We start from the raw sequence: 26,286 nt of genomic DNA, 5'->3' as shown, positions 1-26,286 counted from the left end.
TAATCTAGCATTTTCTTGCTCAAATAATAGATGACTTTCTCCACCCTATCCTCAGATTCTTGAGCAAACATGCATCTCATTGTTGTGTCTGTGACTGACAGATACAGAATCACGGGCTTCCCCGGCTCCGGCGGCAACAACACAAGCGGATTATGAAGGTACTGCTTGATCTGCTCAAAAGCAAACTAACATCGGTCGTCCCATCAGAATTTCTTTCCTTTCTTCAGAAGACCAAATAGTGGTTCACAAGTCAAAGTTAATTTTGAAATAAATCGTCTTATGAATTTCACTTTACCCAGAAAGCCTCGCACATCATTTTTAGTCCTTGGTGGTGGCATTTCTAGGATGGCCTTGATTTTGGAAGGATCTACCTCGATGCCCCTTTGTGTGATCAAGAAACCCGGCATTTTCCCTGCTGTTACACCAAAAGTACATTTCTGTGGATTCAACCTCAGTCTATATTCTCTGATCTATTGAAAGAATTTCTTTAAGGCGGTGTAGTGGCCCTCTCTTTCCTTGGACTTGACAATCATGTTGTCCATGTACACCTCGACCTCTTTATGGATCATATCATGCAGAATTGTGGTTGCAGCCCATTAATAGGTAGCCCCGGCATTCTTCAGCCCAAATGGCATCATTCGATAGCAGTAGGTTCCACACGGTGTAGTGAAAACGATTTTCTCTCTATCCTCCGGTGCCATCAGAAATTGGTTATACCCAGAAAATCCATCCATAAAGCAGAGCAATGCATGGCCCGCGGTAAAGTCCACTAATTCATCAATGTGCGGAAGAGGAAAATCGTCCTTCTGACTGCCTCTGCTTAGATCCCTGAAGTCCACACACAACCGAATTCTACCGTCTTTCTTCAGCACTGGAACAGTGTTGGCCAGTGAAGTTGGATACTTAGATACTAGCAAGAATCCTGTGTCTATCTGCTTGGTGACCTCCTCTTTAATCTTCAAAGCCCAATCCGGGCGTATTCCTCGCAACTTCTGCTTGATGGGTTGGGCCTTGAGGTTAAGAGGGATCTGATGCCGTACAATCTCAAGATCGATTCCAGGCATGTCTTCGTAGGACCATGGGAAAACATGTTTGAAATCTTTTAATAAAGCGACTAAGCGCCTACGCACCTCTAAGGACAACATGGACCCGATCTGGACTAGACGCGGATCCTTCTCAGTATCAACATTAGAAACAATGATTTCATCAGCGAGGGGATTTGCAAACCTCTCCTCCTCTCGATTAATCAAAATTTTCAAAACCAGAGGAATTCTTTCCTCATCGTTTTCATTAAAATTTTGAAAAACATGATTAGTGCAATAAACAAGAGGCACAGAGAAATACTCAGAATCTGCATGGCATTCTCATTCATAAGATCAAGCTGATCTAGTTCCTCGATTACAACTGACTCAAAGGAAAAAGATAATGACGACCTAGACAAAAACTTGGCATCTGGGTTACCAACCCCAAGAATACCGGACCCAGATTCAGAAGAACCAGAATCTGATTCCAACTCCAAATACTTTGTGGAATCAGATTCTGGTTCACTACCTGACTCAGAACTGCTAGATAGGTAGCCCTCCTCCAACTGAAAAATGAAGGATGGTGCGTCAGATGCATCCAAGATGATGCTAGAAGCGTTCGCACCCAGTTGGCCTTCGATCATGGAAATGGTTAGCTTATCCCCCAAGCTCTCTATGTCAATCCGAGGATCTGAAAGGAGACATGCCAGTGCTACCCCTACTTCAAACTCATTGCTGTCGGAATCAATTTCTTTGCTCTTCACAGCTTCAACAGTTGGTCCAACTATTTCCTCTATTTCATTGTCTTGCAGCTGCAAGTCGTAAAAAGTGTTAGACATTGACAGTGACCCCGGGTGCTGGAATACCCGCTGGGGGTGCATGGGATGCATAGGCTACTATCGACTGTGGTTGCTATTGTTGAAGCCTATCTATCACTTCTACTTGGCGGGCTGTGACCTCATCTTAGCGGGCAACATCTAGATGTATAGTCTCGGTGGTCTACTAGAGCTGACAAAGCAAATCTTTCATGCTGACTAGGGGGATGTTTAGCTATCAGAACTGGCGAATACTTTCTTTCCAGAGTAGAAGTAGAAAACTGGGCGCAGGTGAAGTAAACGGTGACTGTTGGATTGGTGAATTCTGCCTGATCCTCCTCCGTCTGGTAAACCGATGGGAGTGAAACAAACACTGGTTGTCCCTTGACAAGATACCCGGATCTACAAATCCTTCTCACACGGGTCCAGAGTGCTTGGGGGCGTAACAGAATCATTCGAAACAATGATAAAAAACTACCTTGCAAAAAGAAGTAAAAAAAAAAAGAGAACAAAAAACAGAAACCGCACAACACCTCGGCTCAGATACCAACAACACGTAGTTGCAATCATAAGATATAGAACTATACTCAACACTGATTTCTGCCCCCAAAATTGTTACCCAAACTTGCAACTGATACATACATTCCTGTAGAATTTCATTCTAAAAGCACATACTAGTTATGTGAGAGCCAAAACACCCCTATGATGGGGTAGGGTTACCCTGTCCTAGTTTCAAACTAGGGTTCACTACTCAAGCAAAGCGTTTCACACAATTCTGAATTTAGGTAACCAACCTGTCCTAGTTTGAAACAGTCTCTACGACTTCCGATATGCAAATAGGCCAATTAATCAAAAGGGTACCTTAACTAGATTACCTAATATACCTCTCACACCTAACACTGAGAAGTGAAAGGAGGATCAAACGGTACAGCTGTAGTCCAGATCCAAGGGTTAGGTTCCCATTGTGGCAGAGCCCACAACCGATCGTCCTTTTGGCAAGCTTTTCCAAGCAAGCCTCCGACAAACCGTTCATGAATAGCAGATGGCAAACATTGTGACTTAGGCCCACCGATGTAAATGCAAGTGCAAAGAAACACGTAAGTGTAGATAAAATAATATATCATGAGTTTGAGTCAAGTTCCCTAAATCCCCAGCAGAGTCGCCAGAACTGTAGCTCGGCTTTTTCACGCCCCCTCTCGGAAGCCCGAAAAGAAGCCCTACATTTCAGACTCCTGTGGTTCTGAATCTAATCTCACAAGTGCAATGTGAAACTAACAAACACCAAATCGTCCAAATCTGACAACTCGTTTTGGAAAATTGATTTTGAATCAAAAATGCGAAAATTGGACTGCTTTGCCAGATAGAAAGTCACCACCTAAATATTTCATTTTGGAAAAATTTAGGAAACGTATGACTCATGCCAGCCACGTGTCCGTCATCACCAAAGTTGCCTCGGCTCGAGAACTTAGGTACGAGAAGGGAAGGTCATGGATTGAGCACCCCCGCTCCCCCGATCAAAGATCAACCTCTACTAATCATGTTATGATTTTTTATAAACATTATATGCTCTTGTTCCGGTTATTAAACTAGCATTACTATGTGATGCGCACAAGCAAGTATAGACTAGTTTGCTCAATTTGGAACAATTCAACTCATGTTTGTTTTTTACGAAAATAGCTTGAATTTTCCACCAAACATAGTGGGCTTAAAACGGGTTTGCCGCTCAACAAAGTGGGCTGAAAACATACATTTGTTGAATCGTTCCAATTTAAACAACAAGACTTCATCCATAGGCATTCAAGCAGTTTACAAATAAGTATTTAGCCTCATGGCAAGCATGCTAGACATGGCAACATTCACATTCATGCAAATATGCTAAAGCATAAAACTCACCTAGTACTCCAAGCCAAGAAGATATGAGTTAGAAAAATATGCATGATTCCTAACTATGCCAAATGTCTAATACAACACATGTGATATGCAATTAATAGGCTCGGCTACTAATATGGCATATGAAGCAATTCAAGACATGCGGTCTAAGCACGTATTCAATGAAGTATTGAAATGACGATGCAGTTAGAATGATTCGCCGAGCCTTGGTGCATGCAATACGAATGAATGGATGCAGACATAAGGCATCAAGTATGCTAATTGAAATATGATGCCCCTAATATAAGCATTAAAAGTTGGTAAATAAAAAGGAGAAAGACGTGGGGTTGGAAGACATGCACTCTTGCACGCACACTTATCACAGTATTACGCCCTCGCGAAGGAGGGTCCGAATGAATAAAAGCTAAATAGCTAGCTAAACTAAGCTAATTAAACTAATTATTACAAAACATGAATTAATAACAAGCTTACTTTGGGCTAGTTAATTAAAACAATTAAATAATTAACTATCTAAGCTGATTAAATATTACAAAGCAAACTAATTAGCTAAATATTTAACTAATTAATTACAAAGCAACTAAGCTAATTAATTACAATATGAATTAATTAACTAATCTACGTAAATAATTACAACATTAATTATTTAGCAACAACTAATTAACTAATCAATTTAAACAAGGTCCCAGGAGGCGAGGGATGCCCAATGCATGCTTTGTTTCCACCAGAAGAACGCCTGCTGTTTTGCTTCCAGTTGCCTTTATTACACACCCTATACACTAGTCCTCCTTCTTCAGATCAACTCTGCTATGCTTGACAAGCTTTCTACCAAATTTTCATTGGTGGCCAGCGGGCCAAAAGGTGCCGTACAACAGTGGTGGCCTGCCGGCCAGTGGCAGTGGCTGGTCAGCCACTGGTGATGTTCCGTTTCTTGCTGCAATAGTGTGCAAACACGGCAAAGAAGAGGCATTCTCACAGGTTGTTTGTACTATGTATCACCCCTTATCATCAACACAAGCTCAAATGAGTGATATATTTGGCCCTCAAACCATCAATCAAGCAATTTCCATGCATGATGGCTAAGGGACCAATTTGTACAAGTTATATGAATGCTGAACAAGACTCAAAAGGCCATCACCCTATCAGGCATGATCAAGGGCAACGGAGACCTAGGAAAGTGGCACAATTCATCATTATTAAGTATGAAATGTCCCATTTTCCTTGTGTTCAAATAACGTTCGATTCGAACACATGCAATGCAACACAACGGAATACTTATCTTGCCACTTTTACTTGCCAATTTTGATTACACATTTTAGTTACCAAATCATGCTTTAATCAATTTGTCCATTGGTGAGTGTCCTCTAAGATGAAAGAGGTGTCAACCAAGGGATGATGTAAGGCAAGAGAGACATCATGCCGTTGATAATGAACCCTCAAAGAGGATTAAACCATTAAGCATGACCTCAATCTCAAGCTTAAAGGATCCGAAGCTTGAAATAACCCTCAAAAGCAAATGAAAGAGTGAAGCAAAGACGAAGGTTGCGGAGTTCATAGTGCTGAAACAGAATGAAAAATAACACCAAAAGATACTATCAACTCAAACAAGAGGTGTCTAAGACCCTAAAAGACCAACTTATGAGGACTATTGCACTACAACCATGCAAAACAAGACTTAAATAAACTAACTAGCCCAAAACAGAGCTAAAGCAGGCTATTTCAGAGGCCAACACATGTCGGACTTGTGCTAAGTTATGCTAGAAAAACATGCTAAGACATGGAGCTAACTAGGCATTCAAACAAGACACAAGGAGGGGAGGCTAACCCCTCCAAATTTAGCCTTCAAAATGAGTTTTTTGCCATTGAAAAACCTCTGAAATTCAGTGGTTAAAAGGCCCAAAAAGTTAGTTTGAAAGTGGTGAACAAAGGTACAAAAGCTTTACAATCAAAGAAGCAAGAAGGGTGAACCACCCCCTAACTGAAAATGGCCTCAAACCACCACCTTTAGGCCATAAAAATAGAGTTCTTTTTTTTTTCCAGTTCAAAAATAGGCCAAAAACAGTTGAAAAAGATGGCAAAGCAAGTGTGCAAAACAAGTGTAAAAGGGGAGTGTTATACCTTTTGAAGCAAGCAACAATTTTAGGATCAAATTCAAGTCAAAAACACCTTCTAAAGCTCAAAGAGGGTCTCAAGTAACCTCAGTCCAATGATAAGCAACTTTGATTAAGGGTTGATAGGCAAACTTGAAGTATATCTACACTTGTATGCACAAAAGTTCAAGAGATAGAATTTTGTTCCTAAATTTCCAACACTATGCAATGGGGAAGAAGGTCCTATATTTATAGAAAAATAGGCTTTTGGCTGAGTTATATCAATCCATACACGTGTATGGTGATCAAGCCCATTGTGCCAATAGCTGGAACAGCTGTCAAGAAAATATTTACAAAAAAGTCATCAATGGCCAGCAGGCTACTAATGTGGCCAGCAGGCCACTGGTGATGGCCGACAGGCCACTTGGGTGGCCGGCAACCTCAATTGGTGGCCGGCAATCACGAAGGGTTGCAGGCTTGAAGATTTTGGTCCAAAATAGGGCACAAACTGGATAGGCTTTGATGGCTCAAAGACATGGCATTTCGCTGAGGACTTCGGGTACCAAAATGAGCATAAACAATCACAATCATTGTGTGCACCAACGAAGACATCCAAGTCTTGAAGACGGTAAAAAATGGGGTGTCTACACCATCAATCAGTATCATGCTGAGACTGAAGCCAACAAACTCAAATTGAACAACTAAGATCAGTGGTTGCTTCTCTGACTGGTACTTCTCAGGCCTACCAAGGCACCATTACTCAAGACAACCTACTCTCAGCAAGAGAAGCTCACTTAGAGGCTCAATTGGTACAAGTCAAAGATGAAAGAGCCCTCCTCAAATAGGATTAGTCCAAAATCAAAGCCAACATACAAGATTTATTAACTCAATTAGAAGATGGCCGTACTGGCATCAAGTCTGCCCATGCCAATCTCCAACAATGAAAACCAAAACATAGAAGTATGCTACAAGCCTGGAGGAATTTTATCTTGTATTTTAAAAAAGATTGAAATTTTTTGTAACTCTTTTTTTTTTTTTTTTTTTTTTTTTACTTTTGCTTTGCAACTCTACATACTTGATTTATATGAATGAATGTGTTGTTTTTCTTTATCTCATGCTTTCCCACATTGTAGGATAAAATTTCTTCAAATATTTTCCATTGATTATTCTTCTATGTGGTTATCCTTCTAAAGATGCCAGGTGATATGCCCCGCCATTAAAACCTTGTATATCTTGAAAGGTCCTTCCCAGTTAGGAGACCATTTCCCATATTCTGGGGTTTTTGTTCCAACAGGAAAAATAGTTTTCCAGACTAATTCTCCCTCAAAGAACACTTCATGCTTTACTTTCTTGTTATAACTCCTTTCTACCTTCTTATTTTGTGTAATTAAGTGATTGAAGGAAAAGAAATCCTTTTCTCTTCCAAATCTTGTGACTCAATTGTCATGGCTTCATTATATTCATCCATTGGAATGTTCAACTGTTGAGCTAATCGATTGGATCTTACAGTTAATTCTAATGGAAGAACAGCATCATGCCCATACACCAACTCATATGGGGTTGTTCCTGTACTATATCTCGTAGAATTCCTATAAGCCCATAATGCCTTGGACAAAAGATTGTGCCAATCTCTAGGATTATTCTCAGTCATCCTCTCCAAAGTATTCTTTACAATTTTTTTGTTGCCTCAGCTTGCGCATTTGATTGAGCATAATAGGGGGAAGAGTTTAAGATCTGAATGCCATACTCTGTGGCGAACTCTTTTACTTCATCCCCATTGAACATGGTCTCTTGATCGACAGTAATGGTTTGAGGCAGACCAAATCTATAGATCACATTCTTTTAAAGGACTCAATTACCTGGGATTGTGTGGGAACTTTCAATGGGATAGCTTCTACCCACTTGGTAAAATAATCTGTTGCCACCAACAAATATGAATGAGCCTTTGATGAAGGTGGAAATATTTGTCCTATCAAATCCATTGCCCAACCTCTGAAAGGCAAAGGCTTTACAATTTAATTCAAGCTTGTGGTTGGGACCTTTTGGACACTACCACGTTTCTGGCAACTTTGACATCCCTTTGCATACATGTTACAATCCTTTCTTATGGATGGCCAAAAATATCCATATCTGCTAATCAACCATCTCATCTTATCCTCAGCTTAATGGACTCCACATATGCCCTTATGTGCTTCTGCCATTGTTTTTATTTGATCTTCTTGGCCTATACATAATAAGGTCAAGCCATCATGGGCTTTTTCAAACAAATCATACCCTATTATGACAAAATTTAAAGCTTGGTATTTTATTTGCCTATTACAAACGTTACTAGGGTTGAGCAAGTGTTTAATCAAAGAATACCTCCAATCACTTTCAGACACCTCAAGTGTCATTATTGGTAAGAAATCTCTACGCATGTCCTTAAAAGCCAAAAAGTTCCTCTTCTGGATTCTTATAGTCCTTTCTTGGGCTCCTTTAGGAATTCTCAACCCTAATGTTGCTTGAGCCATCTCATTGGCTTCTTTATTTTCTATTCTATACATGTGTGTGTGAAAGACACATGGTCAAAAAAGTTTGTCAACCATTTTGCCTCAATTAAATATTCTTCCAATGTTTTGTTCACACACTTGAATTCTCATACCATTTGCTGGATGACTAATTGAGAGTTACCAAAAACTTCTAGCTTTCGAATCTTGAACTCTATGGCCAACTCAAGTCCAATTATTAGTTCCTCGTACTCAGCTTGATTACAAGACTGCACATGTTGCTCATTCAACTGATAAGCAAACTGATACATCAACTGATTAAGAGTAATCAAGACAATAGTAGCTCAAACTCCCTCATCTGTTTTAGATCCATCAAACATTAACTTCCAAGGCTCAATACTTATCACATGATCCCCAAACAAATCTGGTTCGACAGGCAAGCATGGATGCTCTGCCAAAAAATCTGCCAAGGCCTGTCCCTTTATAGCTTTCTGTGGCACATACTCAAAGCAATATTCAATTAAGGCCGACACCCATTTACCTTGCTTACCTCTGAACACAGGTCTAGACAACATATATTTTATTACATCAGTTTGTGCCATAACAAACACTTTTGAAGGGAGCATGTAATGTCTAAGTTTTATGGCAACAAAATATAAAGGCCCTGTTTGGTAGGGCTTATTTCCAGCTTATTTTAGCTTTTAACTTAATTTAAGGTATTTTGATATGTTTGGTTTAGCTTAACAATACAACTTATAACTTTTTATAAGTCAAAAATCAACTTATTCTTTGAGTGGGGGAGGAGAAGCTTAATTTATAAGTCAAAAATCAGCTTATGTTCACAGCTATAAGCTATAAGCTGTTAAGCTATAAGCTATAATCACTTTCCCACAGCTCTACCAAACAGGGCCAAAGCCAAACATAACTTTTCGACAGAGGTGTACCTAGTTTCAGCATCGTTCAACCTCCTACTCAAGTAATAAATTGCATACTCATGACCCATATCATTTTCCTGGGCCAATAGACATCCAATCGACATGTCAGATGTTGAAATGTAAAGCTTCGAAGGCTTTCCATATACAGGTGGCATAAGTACTAGAGGATCGGTCAAATACTTCTTGATCAGATCAAAAGCCTTTTGATGACATTCCTCACATTTAAACTCGCCATCTGACTTTATCTTCACCAAAGAAGAAAACACCAAAGTCTTCCTTGCTAAATTGGCTATGAATCTTCTTAAGAAATTAATCTTACCTAGGAAACTTTGAAATTCTTTCTTATTGCTTGGGGGTTTAGCTGCCAATATAGCCTGGGCTTTGTTAGCATCTACCTCTATTCTTTTGTGATGCACTAAAAAGCATAAGAACTTCCTTGCAGTTACCCTAAAGGCACATTTTAGAGGGCTTATTTTTAACTTGCGGCTTCTCATCTTCTGAAATGTCTGTCTTAAATGGTTCAAATGCTCTTCAAATCTGTCAGAATTGACATCCACATCCTTAATATATACCTTTAAAAACTTTCCTATCAAGTCATGAAATATAAAATTCATTGCCCTCTAATAGGAGGCTCCAGCATTTTTCAAACCAAAAGGCATGACCACCTATTCAAATGTACCTAGAGCCCCAAGACACCTGAATGCAGTTTTATTCATGTCGTCCGGATTGATGAAAATTTGGTTATATCTAGCATGCCCATCCATGAATGATAAGACCTTGCTTGTAGCTGCTGAATCAACTAACAAATCAGCCACTGGAAGAGGATACTCATCTTTTGGAGTTGCTAGATTTAAATTCCTAAAATCTATGCAGACTCTCAATTTTTCATTTTTCTTTATGATAGGCATTATATTTGATAGCCATTCCAGATACATGGTTGTCCTAATAAAACCTGCCTTTGAAAGCCTCTCAATTTCTTCTTTGACTAACAAAGTTGCTTCATTAGTCATTCTCCTTGGGGGTTGTTTATGTGGGGTGAAGTTATTTTTGTTAACAGCCTATGTTCTAATTAAGTCCTATCCAAACCAGGCATTTCTTCATAACTCTAAGAAAAAAGATCCACATACTCAAATAGCAAGTCAATCAACTTGCCTTTACTTTCATTAGATAAACTAGCATTTACATAGATTGGCCTTTTATAGGCCTTAGTACCCAAGTTGAATTCCTCCAAAGGATCTTCAACATCAACTTTAAGGTCATCCAACTTGGCAAGACTAGCTCTCAAACGTTCTAATTGCACCTCTTTATAACTCGAGGGGCTATTGTCTATTACATATTCTTCCCATAAACAAACAAGCATTGACTTAAACTTAAACTTACTTGCAAGAAAGAAATTAAAAAGTCTAACAAAAGTACACCTAATTACAAGAGTTGTGGTTGACTCATCCAGCCTGTCTTTTTCATATATCTGCATCTGCATCTCTAACTTCTGCCACTTCCTCAATCACAAGCCCTTTATGTTTCTTCATCAGGCTTGGTTTGGCCAATTCTTGGCCTATCTGCTTGAACCCCTCTTCTATGATGTGCTTGAACTCTTCATTAGTCAAGCTTTTCCCTTGGGATCTGACCTCATCTTCAACCACTTCCACCGGTCCTAAGTCTTCACAACCTCTATGTTGTAGACATATGCTAGAAAAGGGTTGGCATCTGCCCTTATTCCCTTTTACTCATCTTGCCCATTACTGGTTAGAAAAATCAGAGCTTGATGCAAAGAAGATGGCATACACCCATTAAGGTGTATCCAATCCCTTTCTAGTAGCACATTGTAGTTGGAAATGGAATCAATCACAAAGAAAGTGGTTCCTATTAACCTTGAACCAATCTGAAGTTGGATAGCAACAACTCCCCTTGCTTTAGATGATCCCCCAGCAAAATTACTTATATTAATATCAGTAGGCAACAAATCTTCCATTGACTTACCTATTGCCCTCAGAGTTTTGGAAGGGACAATATTGACAATTGCTTCATTGCCCACCAGCACTTTGTCGATTAGAACTCCATCTAGATGGGCTCGCACATACAATGGTCTTAAGTGCCTCATCAACTTTTCTTCGGGCTTCTCTAACACCACCTTCACACCATCGACAGACTTAACTACTTCTATAGACCTTGGTGGCTTGACCTCTGCCTAAGTCATTGCCACTGGCATAACAGGCCCTGCCCAGTCCCTTGCAAATATTTTTGGCTGGTCTGGCTTGGCCTGAAACTTCTTTGGAATGGCCATAATGATATTACACTCTTTTGGATCGGGCAAAGAACCAATTTAGATAGCAGCCAAATTCTTCCCAAAGTCACTACCAGAACTGTCTAACTTGACTTCTTCTCCTTTAGCTTCCTCACCAGAATGTACCATATTATCCATGGCCAATTCTTGGTTTTGAATTTCCTACATTGTCACATCTTTCCCATCCTTATTGTCTTCACCAGACATCAAATTCTTATCTAGCTTTTTAATTTCTGTCTCAACAAAGCTTTTCTAGAAAGTTTCTCAACAGGCTTGTCTGCTGCTTTTTCTAGCTACATTTCTCTCTTTAAAATCTGAATTAGCTGCACTGGATGAGCTCTAAAAGTTGAAGTTCACCCTTTCATTTCCCTGACTGAAAAAGCGGGAATCAAACAATCTCTAGTCCACACTAAATCTTGCCTTCCAATTCTTTTATCTCCTGTAGCTTTGGACATCGTGATAAGGAACTTCCTTTGTTCTCTTCTTTTTTGAGTCCTTGTCTCTCCCATAGGTCTCCAGCCACCTATAGGAAATTTTGGGTGAACTACCCCTTGTCATCCTAAATTGGGTATCACTGGAGGCGTCACCCAACTGGGTTAGGCTAGTTGCATATCTGGCCTTACTCTTGGGCCATGATGCTGCTATTGAGACCCCTAAAATGGCCTCACAAACTATTGTTGTCCCATATATGGTCTTTCAATCTATTGTTGGCCACTATGAGGCTTCACAAAATGTTGTTATTGGCCATTGTGTGGCCTTGTCAATACCTTCGGAGTTCCATATGGTTTAGAACATTTTTTGTTGTTTTAGCATGGCTCTAATATTACTTGATTCACCAAAACAAGGATGGACAGGAGCTCCTTGAAACAAAAATGAAGCATCATCCTCCCCTTAATTCTCTACAGGGCCAAATATTCTTGGATCTGAACCATCATAAAACACACTGTTGTTATCAAATATCTGTAGACCACCATTTCCCATAGTATTGAACCTAAGGCTAACATTCATTCTAATCTTTTGAAGCCATTGCTTTTTCTTTTTCAGTACAACATCTGAAGCAGATGAACCTTTCTTCGGGCTCCTCTTGCACTTTTTTCCCTCTTGCTTCATTGGCAACCTTTTCCATTCTTTCTTTGCACAATCTCACCAGTTCTACTAAGAGAACTCTTGGATTCTTTCCCTTTTTATAGTCAGTCGATTGGAGGCCAGTTGCCACCATATTAATACCTACCACCTCTGGAAAAAGGATCACTGTCAACTGCCATTACACCTTTGTTTTTCTTAGCATAGTTTAGCATTCCTATTTGAATCAGATCCTGCACACAATTTCGAAATGTGACACAGTTGTTAGTACAATGCCTAAAAGAATTGTGCCATTTGCAATATTCTTTTCCAATTCTATCTCTCTCTTTAGGGATATTATGGCCAGGAGTTAAAGTCAAAAATTTATTGGCCATTAACTCATCAAACAAAGCATTTGCTTGTGATAAATCGAATGAATGTTGTCTACTAGCTGTAGTCACATTCCTTTTTCTTGGCTGTATCGATGGCATGTCCATAGGTTTTTCTACCTTTTTTAAAGTCTCACATACCATGGGTTTCTTGCCAACAATTTGTGCTACATCAATGTCAATATCAAAATCATAACCAACTTCTTGGTAATAAATACCAAATGAGGTTTCCTTCCTTTGTTGTTCTTCTCTAAGGATTGACTCATAACTGGTTGCCCTAGAAGACAATTCATATAAATCTCTAAACATCATTCCTTCAAATTTCTTTCTCAGCTCGAAATCTAAACCATTTTGAGCTAATCTAATAATTTCTATCTCAGGAACGTATGCATAACATCTATTTTTTGCTCTCTGAAACCTATCGATATATTGTTCTGCAGTCTCTCCTTGCTTCTGTTTGAATTTCGACAGATCTACTAAGGTAACTTCAGGCTCAGTTCTAAAGAATTGAGTATGAAATTAACTCTCCATCTCTTGCCGAGTATGCATAGAATTTTCTAGCAAGTTGATGAATGGAGTGAATGCATTCTTAGACAATGAATTATGGAGTGATTTCATTTTAAAAATATCATTTTGTCCTCCTTCTCACCACTGCAACACAAATCTCCCCATATGTTCAATGGTGGACTGCCTCTTTTTTTCGGTAAACAGGGAAAATTCAGGCAGCCCGAAAATTCCTTGGGAGAGGCATATTATCCACATCTGAAGGATATGTACTCCTGAACATAGGTCTGTCTAGCCTCCTCAAGCTTGGGCCATACATTTCTTGAATCAAGTTCATTATTTGCTCTTTGTTATTAATCTGAGGGTCTAAGTATTGTTGTTGATGTCCCCTTCCTTGGACTTCTGGTTAGAAGTAAGAAAAAGGGCGGCCAGGCCCTCTAGGCCTTGGGTTCATCATGCTGGGTTTATCTTATGGTTGTTGTATGGCATGATCTTGCATATTCTGAGGCCTTACTTTATTGATTGGCCTATTTCTTTGTTCTGCCATAGCATGATAACCTGCTACAGGACCATCAAATGCATGTATACCATACATTTGTGGCCTTGGTTGCCCCCCAGGTCTCATTCCCTTATCATTTAAGTTGTGATTAAACATTGGGTTTGCGAGGTACTCCCTATCAAACACAAGATTTATAGTCATTCCCTGCTCATATCTTCCTTAGAGTGTGGGAGGTCTATAAAATGATACAGGTTCATTTACATTTGTATGTTGTGGAGGGACCACTAGAGTTACGAATTGAGCTTTATTTACCTGAGTCTCCTTCCCAACCCTTTTTGATTGGCTGGGCTTGATGTTAGGCTTCTCAAACAAAGCCAGCAAGTCATCTATCGTCACTTCATTCTCACATGCAGACACGGAGCCAATTGCTTGCTGAGTGAGCAGTAGAAGAGCCCTTCTTGGATCAGTAGGACGGCAATTGGGTTGGCCAGTTTTGGCCACATTTTGGAAATTTTCTTGACCTATTTCCTGTCTGGCCACTGAATGGCCATCACCTAGGTTGTCTTGCATTCCTTCAACCCCTCCATCCAACTCTTCTCCATCCTCAACCCTTTTCTCAATGTCTTCAAAAACTTCATGTTGTTTCTCTTTACCCATGACTACAAATTAGATAGGTCACACTGGGTATGCCAAAATATGTTTGCAAAAATCTGGTTTGGGTCTAATCGACGGAGAAACAAAACTTCCACAAACAACAACAAATCAGACAATTGTGGTTAGTGTTCTATGCCTTGATAGTTTCAAGGACTTTTTTGGAGGTTGTAATGTGAAGAAACAAGTGTAAATAAATAGTTTCAAGGATAGTTTCAAGGACTTAATAGCAGGTTTATGCATGCGTTGGCAACAAAGATTCTTTGTTTCTTGTCATTTTCTAATATACTTCTTGCAGATGTTGTCTGAGCTTTTATCATGCTGGTTGTGGATTTCAATAGTTTGCAGGGCAAACTTTGTACATTCTTCTCTTTTCGCTCATTCCTATTGGAATGAGTATTAGATAATCACCACATAATGAGTTACAGATACCCATGTTTAAGAGGTACTTCAATCCTGCACATGCCACATTTCTATGTGCCACTAGAATCCTGTCTCGAGATCTGGTATGGACAAAAAGTAGAATGAAATTCCTACCCCTAACCTTCCACACCAACAAAACAAACGTGCCACTAAGGCATCAAAGAGGGAGAGAAGATAATGGTAACGACTAAACAATTTTATAGACGCCTCAGATTCCCAAATCTACATAATATTGAATTTACTATTTCCTCTTGGTTCGCCTTCTCACCAAAGTATTGATTTACAATGCAAAGAAGTGAGCAATTCAAATTATTTTTTCTATCCTCAAATGTATTAGACAAAAAAATAAAAAATAAAAAATAAAATAATAGTTTGCATTTGCTGCGGTAAACTCCTACCTGGCCTGCAATAGGTTTCAGGTCCCCTTTGCAAAATGAAGGTGGGGTTTGTCGTTCATTTGTGGACAACCACTTGGATACTATTCGTCTTGGCCCTTATTTACACTATCACATCACTTGGTGGTGTGGTATTATGCTGAAAGGGTTTGTCCTAGTCTACATTTTACAAATTATGCTGTTCTTGGTGATGATGTTATCATCGCCAACAAGGACATAGCCACTATGTACAGACAAGTCCTTAAGGAACTAGGGGTAACTATCAGTGAGCAAAAATAACTGATCTTTGATTCTGGAAGTGGGGAATTCGCGAAACGCTTTGGGGTTCGGAATATGTCGATAGACCTGTCACCAGTGTCTATCCGTGCATTGAAAAACTTCTATAACCCCTATCGTTTGCATGCAGTGAGTATAACCTAAATAGCTAATACGCCGAAAAGTTAGCCCAATAAATCATACAGAAGACTTGAATATGGCCATTTAGCATGAAGACATACATACATATATTTACACACATAAAACTCATCAAAATCCATAACCAAAAATAATACGTGCACAATTAGTACCATTTGGAACAATACGTACACAATTAGTACCATTGCTTGTAAATAATCCTCGGAAGTCCTCAGTTCTCCATACGTACTTCAGGCCAAACGGAATCCATTTTTTAATTAAAATTTGCTGGGGAAAAAATCCCGAAAATAGTTTTAGGAGCAAGTCATCAAACAAGATTACATGTTTCTTAAAAAATAAAAGCAAAAAAATAAAATGATGCCAAACAAGCAATTTAAGGGCCATAAAATATTTCCTTGAAACCGAATCCAATGGATTGGGATGTTGACAAACTTGTCAACTTGAGTTAGATTGAGATCTGAGATTATAAAACCTAATTAAAATCTAATTGCAACAAAACCGGTTCCTAGCACAAATTGATTACAACAAAACCTTTTGGGTTGGGAGAAAATTTACAGTGAATGAGAGAAAGATCACCTAGAGATAGTCTATCAACATAACAACAACAACAAAGAAAATTTATAGACTTGGAATCAAGGATCATCATCATCAACATCATCACCAAAATTATCTTTATCTTCTTCTTCTTATTCTTGTTTATCATCATCATCATCATCATCACCATCTTCTTCTTCTTATTTTTCAGCAGCAGCATCAGCAGCAGTAGCAATATCATCATCATTCTTGAAGTATGGATGCGAATAGCTCGTTTACACATGTGTTGGCAACAAAGATTCTTTGTTTCTTGTCATTTTGTCCTATACTTCTTGCAGTTGTTGCCTGAGCTTTTGTTATGCCCGTTGTGGATTTCAATAGTGTGCAAGGCAAACTTTGTATATTCTTCTCTTTTAGCTCATTCCTACTGGAATGAGTAATAGATAACCACCACATAATGAGTTTGTCAGGACCCGAACCCGCCCCCATGGGTTAAGGACATAACCGGCTAGTAATTGCGAGATCACCTACGGCCTTAAACCAAATCAGATATATTTTAACAGAGTTAAGGGGGCCAAACGCAAGCAATTTTAAACTTTTGTCCATAGAGTTGTGCTTACATGGCACGTCATAAGCTTTCACCAAAACATACATTAATAACTCACATCAAGGAAAGTTAACATATAAGCTTTACACAACAGGGTCATTTGAGTCAGGGCTAGCCAATCAAAACTTTGTACAATCGTAATCCAAAGTTCTCACCAACATGACAAAATATAAGAAAATGGCAAAAGGGCGAAAGCATGTCTCGTGCATGAGACGTAGGGGTTGACTCTTCAAAACCTTGACCATTTCACACAAACTTCACTGAGACTGGGTTTGGACCTCCCTTGGCTCACCTACAGACACATGAATGAGCATGAGCGAAAGCCCAGTGAATAATATCAAATAAAGAAGATACACGAACGGTATTTAGAACAACATACATCAGACGGCCTTGGGCCCAATTCATATTTCTATCTAATATATATATATATATATACATATAGGTCAAGTGACAGTGATTCCAAACACATCAAATGACCTCGGGCCCAATTCATTCATATCCGACGGCCTTTGGCCCAATCGCTCCTGTCCGACAGCCTTTGGCCCATTCATTCACGTCAAACGGCCTATGGCCCATTCATTCACGTCAAACGGCTTATGGCCCATCCATTCATGTCATACGGCCTTTGGCCCATTCATTTATGTCATATGCCCTTTGGCCCATCCATTCATGTCATACGAACTTTGGCCCATTCATTTATGTCATACCAAACATTTGTCCACAATTCAAATTAACAAACTTACAAGGAAATAAGCAATTGGACAAATAACATACTTCAAAATATCTTTATTAAGATATTACTCACAGTGTTCTGCCAGTGGATTCGGATTCACCCTTGAGCTCGACCCTACACATTACATAACACATATGGGTCACAAACGATGCAATCCATTCTTAATTCGTATATCCCTCTTAGGCTCCTTTCTTATCCTTTTAATTCATTCATGATGCTCAATGCATGCCTAAGAGTACTTAGAAGTGAAAGAGAACGGAAAATGAAACACAACACTTTTACAAAACTTCTGAAACAGGAGTCCTCGCTCGAGCGTGGGTTCCCCCACTCGAGCGGACCCCGTGGGTCTGCAAAAATACTGGTTACCTCAGTTTTACACTTGAGTGTGACTTCGGACGCTCGAGCTGAAAGTCTTCTACATAGCTCCCCGCTCGAGCTTGAACTTCACCGCTTGAGTAGACATCAATGTCTACAAAAAGTTATGGGAGCTTGCATTTCACGCTCGAGCGGCGCTTTCCCCGCTCGAGCAGACATGCCAAATTCTGGGTTTTCCAGAATTGTTCTTGAGGCTCAAATTCAACATTCAAGGGCTTTAAAGGTCGAATTAAGGCACCAAAAATAGGGAAACACATTATATATCATGAGTATACAAACAATATGAGGCCAATTGCTCAAAATCATAATCCAAGTCTCAAATAAATCCTCATTTCTTTTGTATACTCAAAACTCATGCATTCAAACCTCATATAAGCTTCATATCTTCAACAATCAAACATGCATGTCAATTTTTGACTTCATTTCTATTTCAAATCTTACAAATGACACTTATTATTATGAAACCTGTGAAAATTATGCATGCATGTGAAGATTGGTGCCCAGTTCTCCATATTCAACATTATTCATGCTAGCTTATGCAATTGCATGGCAATTACTGGTGATACATAGTAATTTCAGGCATGCATGTACATTCTAACTTCACATTCAACTCAACCTTTGCCATGAGCTACCATATCACTTGAATTCACAAAATTACAAACTTAACTCATGAATTTACTCACCTAGGAGCTTGAATCTTCACAAATTCTAGCTAATTCTTTGAGTTTAACCTCCAATTCTCAAGCCTTTAGTTCAATCTTTAATTGGAGCTCCATCTTTCTCTCTCTAAGTTCGGTTCTCTCTCTCTCTCTAGAGAGAAAAATTTGATTTGGGCTCAAAATAATTGAATAAGAGTGTAAATTGGCCTTTTTTATAAGCTCCCTTAATCACATTTCATTAGTACTAATTAATTGAGCACTATTTCATTAATTTAATCTATTTAATTTGATTCGAATCAATTTTTAATTAAATTTCACCGTACACTGTAAAAATTACGCCAATCACGATGGGGTAGTCAACTTCGGTTTCTATGACCGATAGGGCCTTCAATTTAAATTCCAAAGCAGAAAGTCAAACAAATTTTCCTACGGTGAACAGATAGAAATTCAAAACCACATATATTCATATAAATGACACCAAAAATCATATCAAACACATAATCATATTCGTAATAAAGATCAATTAGCATAATACGGGACAGGGTTATCACAGTCTTCTCCCCCTTTAGGAAGTTTGGTCCTCTAAACTTATTTTACCTACGTCGGGAAACAAATGTGGATAGCGTAGTCGCATTTCATCATCTTTTTCCCAAGTAGCATCTGTCCCATAGTGTTCTTTCCATTCCACTTTCACCATCGGGATGGACTTGTTTCTCAATTGTTTCACTTACCGGTCAATGATTCGTTCCGGCCATTCGGCGTACTCTATATTTTCATCAAGAGCTAACCGATGATAATCAATCACATGAAACAAGTCTCGAAGATAACCCCTTAACATTGACACATGAAACACATTATGGATTTGCTCGAATCCCGGTGGCAAAGCAACTCTATAAGCAACTGGACCAACCCTTTCTAGAATTTGAAACAGCTCAATGTAACAGGGCAACAACTTATCCTTCTTTCCAAACTTGACTTGGCCTTTCATCGGAGTCACACGGATGAACACATGGTCACCAACCTCATACTCAAGAGGTCTTCTTCGAACGTCTGCATAATTCCTTTGCCGGTCCTGAGCTGTTTTGAGCCTCTGTTGGATTACCTTGATTTTCTCAGAAGTCTCTTGCACAATTTGAGGCCCAAGTAAAGCTCTATCCTCGACTCTTGTCCAACAAATTGGTGATCTACACCTTCTACCATACAAAGCCTCGTATGGTGCCATACCGATGCTGGAGTGGAAGCTGTTATTGTATGCAAACTCTGCCAGTAGCAAATAATCTTCCCAACTCCCTTGAAAATCTAAAGCACACATTTTGAGCATATCTTCTAACATCTGTATAGTCTGTTCTAATTACCTATCTGTCTATGGGTGGAATGCAGTACTAAACCTCAATTTTGTCCCCATAGCCCTTTGCAAACTTTTCCACAATCTAGACACAAATTTCGGATCTCTATCCGACACAATAGATACCGGAACTCCGTGTAAATGGATAATCTCATCAACATATACTGTAGCTAGTCTATAAGCATCAAATGTAGTTATAACAGGTAGAAAATGTGCAGATTTAGTCGGTCTATCAACTACAACCCAAATAGAATCCATACCTCGAGGTGTTCGGGGTAGACCAATAACAAAGTCCATAGTCACATGTTCCCACTTCCATTCAGGAATAAGGAGAGGCTAAAGTAGACCGCCTGGTTTCTGATGTTCAGCTTGTACTTGCTGACACTGAAGGCATTTGGACACATACTTTGCAATTTCTTTCTTCATTTTAGGCCACCAATAACTCTGTTTCAAATCCGGATACATTTTACTATTGCCCGGATGCATAGCAAATACTGACTTGTGGGCTTCATCTAGAACTCTTTTCTTTAGTTTCGAAATATCTGGAACACACATTCGGTTTCGAAACCTTAACACTTCATTTTCAACACTAAACTTTTCTTTTGGACTTGTCTCAAATTCATCAGTCACTTTCTTGAGAAATTCATCCTCTTTTTGTTTCTGTTTAATCTCATCAATGATTGCCAGTTCAATTGAAATTGCGGCTATCAATCCACCCTGTTCACACAATACCACTTCAATCTCCGATTCCTCAAAATCTTGCAAGATTTCTTTTTGTCCAATAAGTAAACAAGCCATATTTTCCATCGATTTTCTGCTCACGGCATCAGCAACTGTATTGGCTTTCCTGGGGTGATACTGGATTTCAAGATCATAGTCTTTTATCAATTCAAGCCATCTCCTTTGTCGCATGTTCAACTCCTTCTGTGTAAAGAAGTATTTCAGACTTTTGTGGTCCATGTAGACTTCACACTTCACCCCATACAAGTAATGCTACTAGATTTTCAAAGCAAAAACAACTGCAGCCAATTCTAAATCGTGTGTTGGGTAGTTTTTCTCATGTGGTCTCAACTGCTGGGAGGCGTAAGCAATTACCCTTCCATTCTGCATTAACACACAACCCAAACCTTTATAAGATGCATCACTGAAAATCACAAAATTTTCCGTACCTGTGGGCAATGTCAATACCGATGAGTAGTCAATCTCGATTTTAATTCATGAAATGCAGTTTCCCTTTCGTTATCCCACTCAAACGGTTACCCTTTGCGTGTCAGTTGGGTAAGAGGCACATTTATTTTCGAAAATTCTTTCACAAACCTCCTGTAGTACCCAACTAAGCCCATAAAACTGCGGACCTCCGTTACGTTTGTCGGTGTAGGCCAATTCACAATTGTCTCTATTTTCTGTGGGTCCACTGAAATCCCCTCTTTGCTGATCACATGTCCTAAAAACAAGACTTCATCCAACCAAAATTCACATTTCTTTAGTTTAGCAAATAATTTATTTTCTCTAAGTGTTTGCAAAACAGTCCTCAGATGTTGTTCATGTTCAAGTCTATTCTTGGAGTATAACAAAATGTCATCGATGAAAACGACAACAAAGTCATCAAGGTAGGTTTTAAAAATTTGGTTCATTAAGTCCATAAATGCTGTCGGAGCATTAGTTACCCCAAATGGCATAACAAGAAATTCATAATAGCCTAACAAGAAATTCATAATAGCCATACCTTGTTCGAAACGCGGTTTTCTCAACATCTTTTGCTTTCACTTTCAACTGATGATACCCGGATCTCAAATGAATTTTGGAAAACACTTGTGATCCCTGCAACTAGTCAAACAAGTCATTAATACGAGGTAGGGGATATTTATTCTTTATTGTTACCTTGTTCAACTCTCGATAGTCGATACACAGACGTAAGGTTCCATCTTTCTTTTTCACAAACAACACTGGTGCACCCCATGATGAAGTGCTAGGCCGGATAAACCCTTTGTCAAGCAAGTCTTGCAACTGTTCTTTCAATTCTTTCATTTCAGCAGTAGCCATTCTATAGGGAGTTTTAGAAATAGGCTGGGTGCCTAGCATAATTTCAATCGTAAACTCTATCTCCCTGTCCACCAATTCCCCTGGTAATTCGTTTGGAAACACATCTGCAAATTCTCTAACAATAGGGATGCTGTTCGATTCAACATTCACAGATTGTTTAGACAACACATAACACAAATAACCCTAGCACCCTTTCCTGATCAGTGTACATGCCTTTATTGCAGATATTAAATAAGGTGGAGGTACTACCCCGTTACCTACAAACACAATTTCTTCCTGTTCTGGTGGTCTAAACACAACCCGTTTTGTCACACAATCAATGGTGGCACAATATTTAGTTAACCAATCCATGCCCAGTGCCTAAAGTTCAAGGGCAACAAATCCACATATAAAATAGCATTCCCAATTCGTATGTCACAAAAACGATATACAGATTCACACAATACAGATTCCCCAGATGGAGCAGATACTCATAGCAGATATGGCAATAATTCTAAAGGTCTACTTAGTCTAGATGCAAATGCACATGTTACGAAAGAGTGTGTTGATCCGGAGTCAATTAACACAGAAGCATCCTGATTACATATAGAAATAGTACCTGAGACAACTGCGTTAGCATTCCGTGTATTGCCCGGAACAAGTGCAAAAACTCTCCCTTGCCTCACGGCATCTCCGGTGGTAGTAGATCGCATAGTATTTCCTGGTTTTGGGATTGATGTTGTTGAACTAGCAGCTAATTTCCCACTGCTTTGGTTACAATCTCTGGCCATATGCCCTTGTTTACCATATTTAAAACAGGCTCCTAACACACAGTGACAAACCCCACGATGCCTTTTGCTACATATATTACACATTGGGGATATATCTTGGGAAGAATTCGAAGTACTCGAGGAGCCTGTATTCTGCTTCTTCAAAAATTTCTTTTTCGAAAAGAAGCCTTGTCTTTTACTGCCTTTCCAGTCTGTCGTCGGTTTTGCTTGTCTGGCTATGTTAGCCTCTGATATTATGGCCCGGTCTAGCACCCCAATATAGGTTTCCAGGTTTAGGACATTCACCCTTTCTAAAATATCACTTTGTAGCCCACTTTCAAAATGTCTTGCTTTCTTGTAGTCGGTATCGATCACATGTGGTGCAAACCTAGCCAACTTAGTGAATTTGGCCTCATACTCAGCTACTGTCATGTTATCTTGTTTAAGTTCCATGAACTCTGATACTTTTCTGTCACGGACACACTGAGGGAAGTACTTATCATAGAAGATTTCCATAAATTTTGCCCAGCCAGTATCTTTATGATTCTCACGCATTAACATTCACCATCTTCTTGCTTCGTCTTCTAGCATAAAAGTGGCTAGAAGTACTTTCTGTGTCTCTGTACAAGGAAACACTTCAAATAGCTTTTCAATGCCGAGAACCCATGCTTCGGCTTTCAATGGATCTAATCCACCATGGAACTGTGGCGGTTTCATTTTCTTAAACTCTTTGGTGAGAGCTATTATTTGATCATCATTCTGTAAGTCTGGCACGGGTGGAGGTGGAGGATGTGGTTGCTACCACTGTTGTTGCCACTGTTGTTGTTGCCTCAATGTTTCTGCCATTTCCTGAATTAATCTTTCCATTCTATCCATTCTGGCAGTAGAGGACTCCTCTATCTCATCACCTCTTGTTCTCACCATCTGGTTAGACTTGCATTATTCTCTACACAAAAGTTTCACAAGTATGCATATACTAAAGAGCATACGTATTCAAATAATTTTACAATGCAAGTAAATCACAAGGTTATAACACATAATCGTTTGCATTAAAACGTTTAAGCGCAATCTAGATGCTTTCAGATTCATACTTATCACATGAATGCATCCTAGATCTCTTCTAGACACTTATTGCTCTTTTGGACAAGTGTGTGAGTTATTAACTCATGCTCTGATACCACTCTGTCATGACCCGAACCCGCCCCCATGGGTTAAGGACATAACCGGCCAATAATCGCGAGATCACCTACGGCCTTAAACCAAATCAGATATATTTTAACAAAGTTAAGGGGGCCAAACGGAAGCAATTTCAAACTTTTGTCCACAGAGTTGTGCTTACATGGCACGTCGTAAGATTTCACCAAAACATACATTAATGACTCACATCAAGGAAAGTTAACATATAATCTTTACACAACCGGATCATTCGAGTCAGGGCCAGCCAATCAAAACTATATACAACTATAATCCAAAGTTCTCACCAACATGACAAAATATAAGAAAATGGCAAAAGGGCAAAAACATGTCTCGTGTGTGAGACGTAGGGGCTGACTCTTCAAAACCTTGACCGTTTCACACAAACTTCACTGAGGCTGGGTTTGGACCTCCCTTCGCTCACCTACAGACACATGAATGAGCGTGAGCAAAAGCCCAGTGAATATTATCAAATAAAGAAGGTACACAAACGGTATTTAGAAAAACATACATCAGACAGCCTTGGTCCCAATTCATATTTCTATCTAATATATATATATATATATACATATACGTCAAGTGACTGCGGTTCCAAGCACATCAAACGAGCTCGGGCCCAATTCATTCATATATGACAGCGTTAGGACCATTCATGTCATACGACCTTTGGCCCATCCATGCAGGTCATACGGCCTTTGGCCCATCCATTCATGTGATACGGCCTTTGGCCCATTCATTCATGTCATACAGCCTTAGGCCCATTCATTCATGTCATACGGCCTTTGGCCCATGCATTTATGTCATACGGCCTTTGGCCCATCCATTTATCTCATATGGCCTTTGGCCCATTCATTTATGTCATACCAAACATTTGTCCACTATTCAAATTAACAAACTTATATGCAAATAAACAATTGGACAAATAACATACTTCAAAATATCTTTATTAAGATATTACTCACAGTGTTCTGCCGGTGGATTCGGATTCACCCTTGAGCTCAACCCTACACATTATATAACACATATGGGTCACAAACGATTCAATTCGTTCTTAATTCATATATCCCTCTTAGGCTCCTTTCTTATCCTTTTAATTCATTCATGATGCTTAATGCATGCCTAAGAGTACTTAGAAGTGAGAGAGAATGGAAAATGAAACACATAACACATTTACAAAATTTCTGAAACAGGGGTCCCCGCTCGAGCGTGGGTTCCCCTGCTCGAGCGGACCCCGTGGGTCTGCAAAAGTACTAGTTGCCTCATTTTTACGCTCGAGCGTGAACTTTCCGCTCGAGCGGACATCAATGTCTGCAAAAAGTTCTAGGAGCTCGCATTTCATGCTCGAGCGGCGCTTTCCCCGCTTGAGCGGACATGCCAAATTCTGGGTTTTCCATAACTGTTCTTGAGGCTCAAATTCAACATTCAAGGGCTTTAAAGCTCGAATTAAGGCACCAAAAATAGGGAAACACATTATATATCATGAGTATACAAACAATATGAGGCCAATTGCTCAAAATCATAATCCAAGTCTCAAATAAATCCTCATTTCTTTTGTATAATCAAAACTCATGCATTCAAACCTCATATAAGCTCCATATCTTCAACAATCAAACATGCATGCCAATTTTTGACTTCATTTCTATTTCAAATCTTACAAATGACACTTATTATTATGAAACCTATGAAAATTATGCATGCATGTGAAGATTGGTGCCCAATTCTCCATATTCAACATTATTCATGCTAGCTTATACAATTGCATGGAAATACCTGGTGATACATAGTAATTTTAGGCATGCATGTAAATTCTAACTTCACATTCAACTCAACCTTTGCCATGAGCTACCATATCACTTGAATTCACAAAATTACAAACTTAACTCGTGAATTTACTCACCTAGGAGCTTTAATCTTCACAAATTCTGGCTAATTCTTTGAGTTTAACCTCCAATTCTCAAGCCTTTAGTTCAATTTTCAATTTGAGCTCCCTCTCTCTCTCTAAAATTTGAAGGGGGAAAGAATCCCGAAAATAGTTTTAGGAGCAAGTCATCAAACAAGATTACATGTTTCTTAAAAATAAAAATAAAAAACAAAAATGATGCCAAACAAGGAATTTAAAGGCCACAAAATATTTCTTTGAAACCGAATCCAATGGATTGGGATGTTGACAAACTTGTCGAGTTCAGTTAGA

The 26,286-nt window shown here is 39.2% G+C and overlaps 1 protein-coding gene across 1 annotated transcript; it reads right to left on the bottom strand.

The window, feature by feature from the left end:
- Window positions 1–10,958: 10,958 nt before the first annotated feature.
- On the bottom strand, window positions 10,959–12,738 carry LOC145807131 (uncharacterized). The gene is made up of 2 exons (XM_082905064.1): window positions 12,667–12,738; window positions 10,959–11,366 (listed from the first exon to the last, which is right to left on the bottom strand). Exons 1-2 carry the CDS (start codon window positions 12,736–12,738, stop codon window positions 10,959–10,961), a joined length of 480 nt encoding a protein of 159 aa, XP_082761190.1.
- Window positions 12,739–26,286: the final 13,548 nt, after the last annotated feature.

The sequence above is a fragment of the Camellia sinensis genome, chromosome 14 (genome assembly GCF_055761805.1).
Source record: "Camellia sinensis isolate YWXY chromosome 14, ASM5576180v1, whole genome shotgun sequence".
NCBI classification, from domain to species: domain Eukaryota; kingdom Viridiplantae; phylum Streptophyta; class Magnoliopsida; order Ericales; family Theaceae; genus Camellia; species Camellia sinensis.
Note: the sequence above shows the minus strand (reverse complement) of the source record. Positions and strands in the feature narration are given on the sequence as shown.

Bases quoted from the DNA above. Each gene is read 5' to 3' on its own strand.
- LOC145807131 (XM_082905064.1), bottom strand. From the start codon at position 12,738: ATGGTGGCAACTGGCCTCCAATCGACTGACTATAAAAAGGGAAAGAAT. The intron at 11,367-12,666 runs GTGAGATTGTGC...GATGGTGTGAAG, and splicing joins GAGTTCTCTTAGTAGAACTG to GTGGTGTTAGAGAAGCCCGA.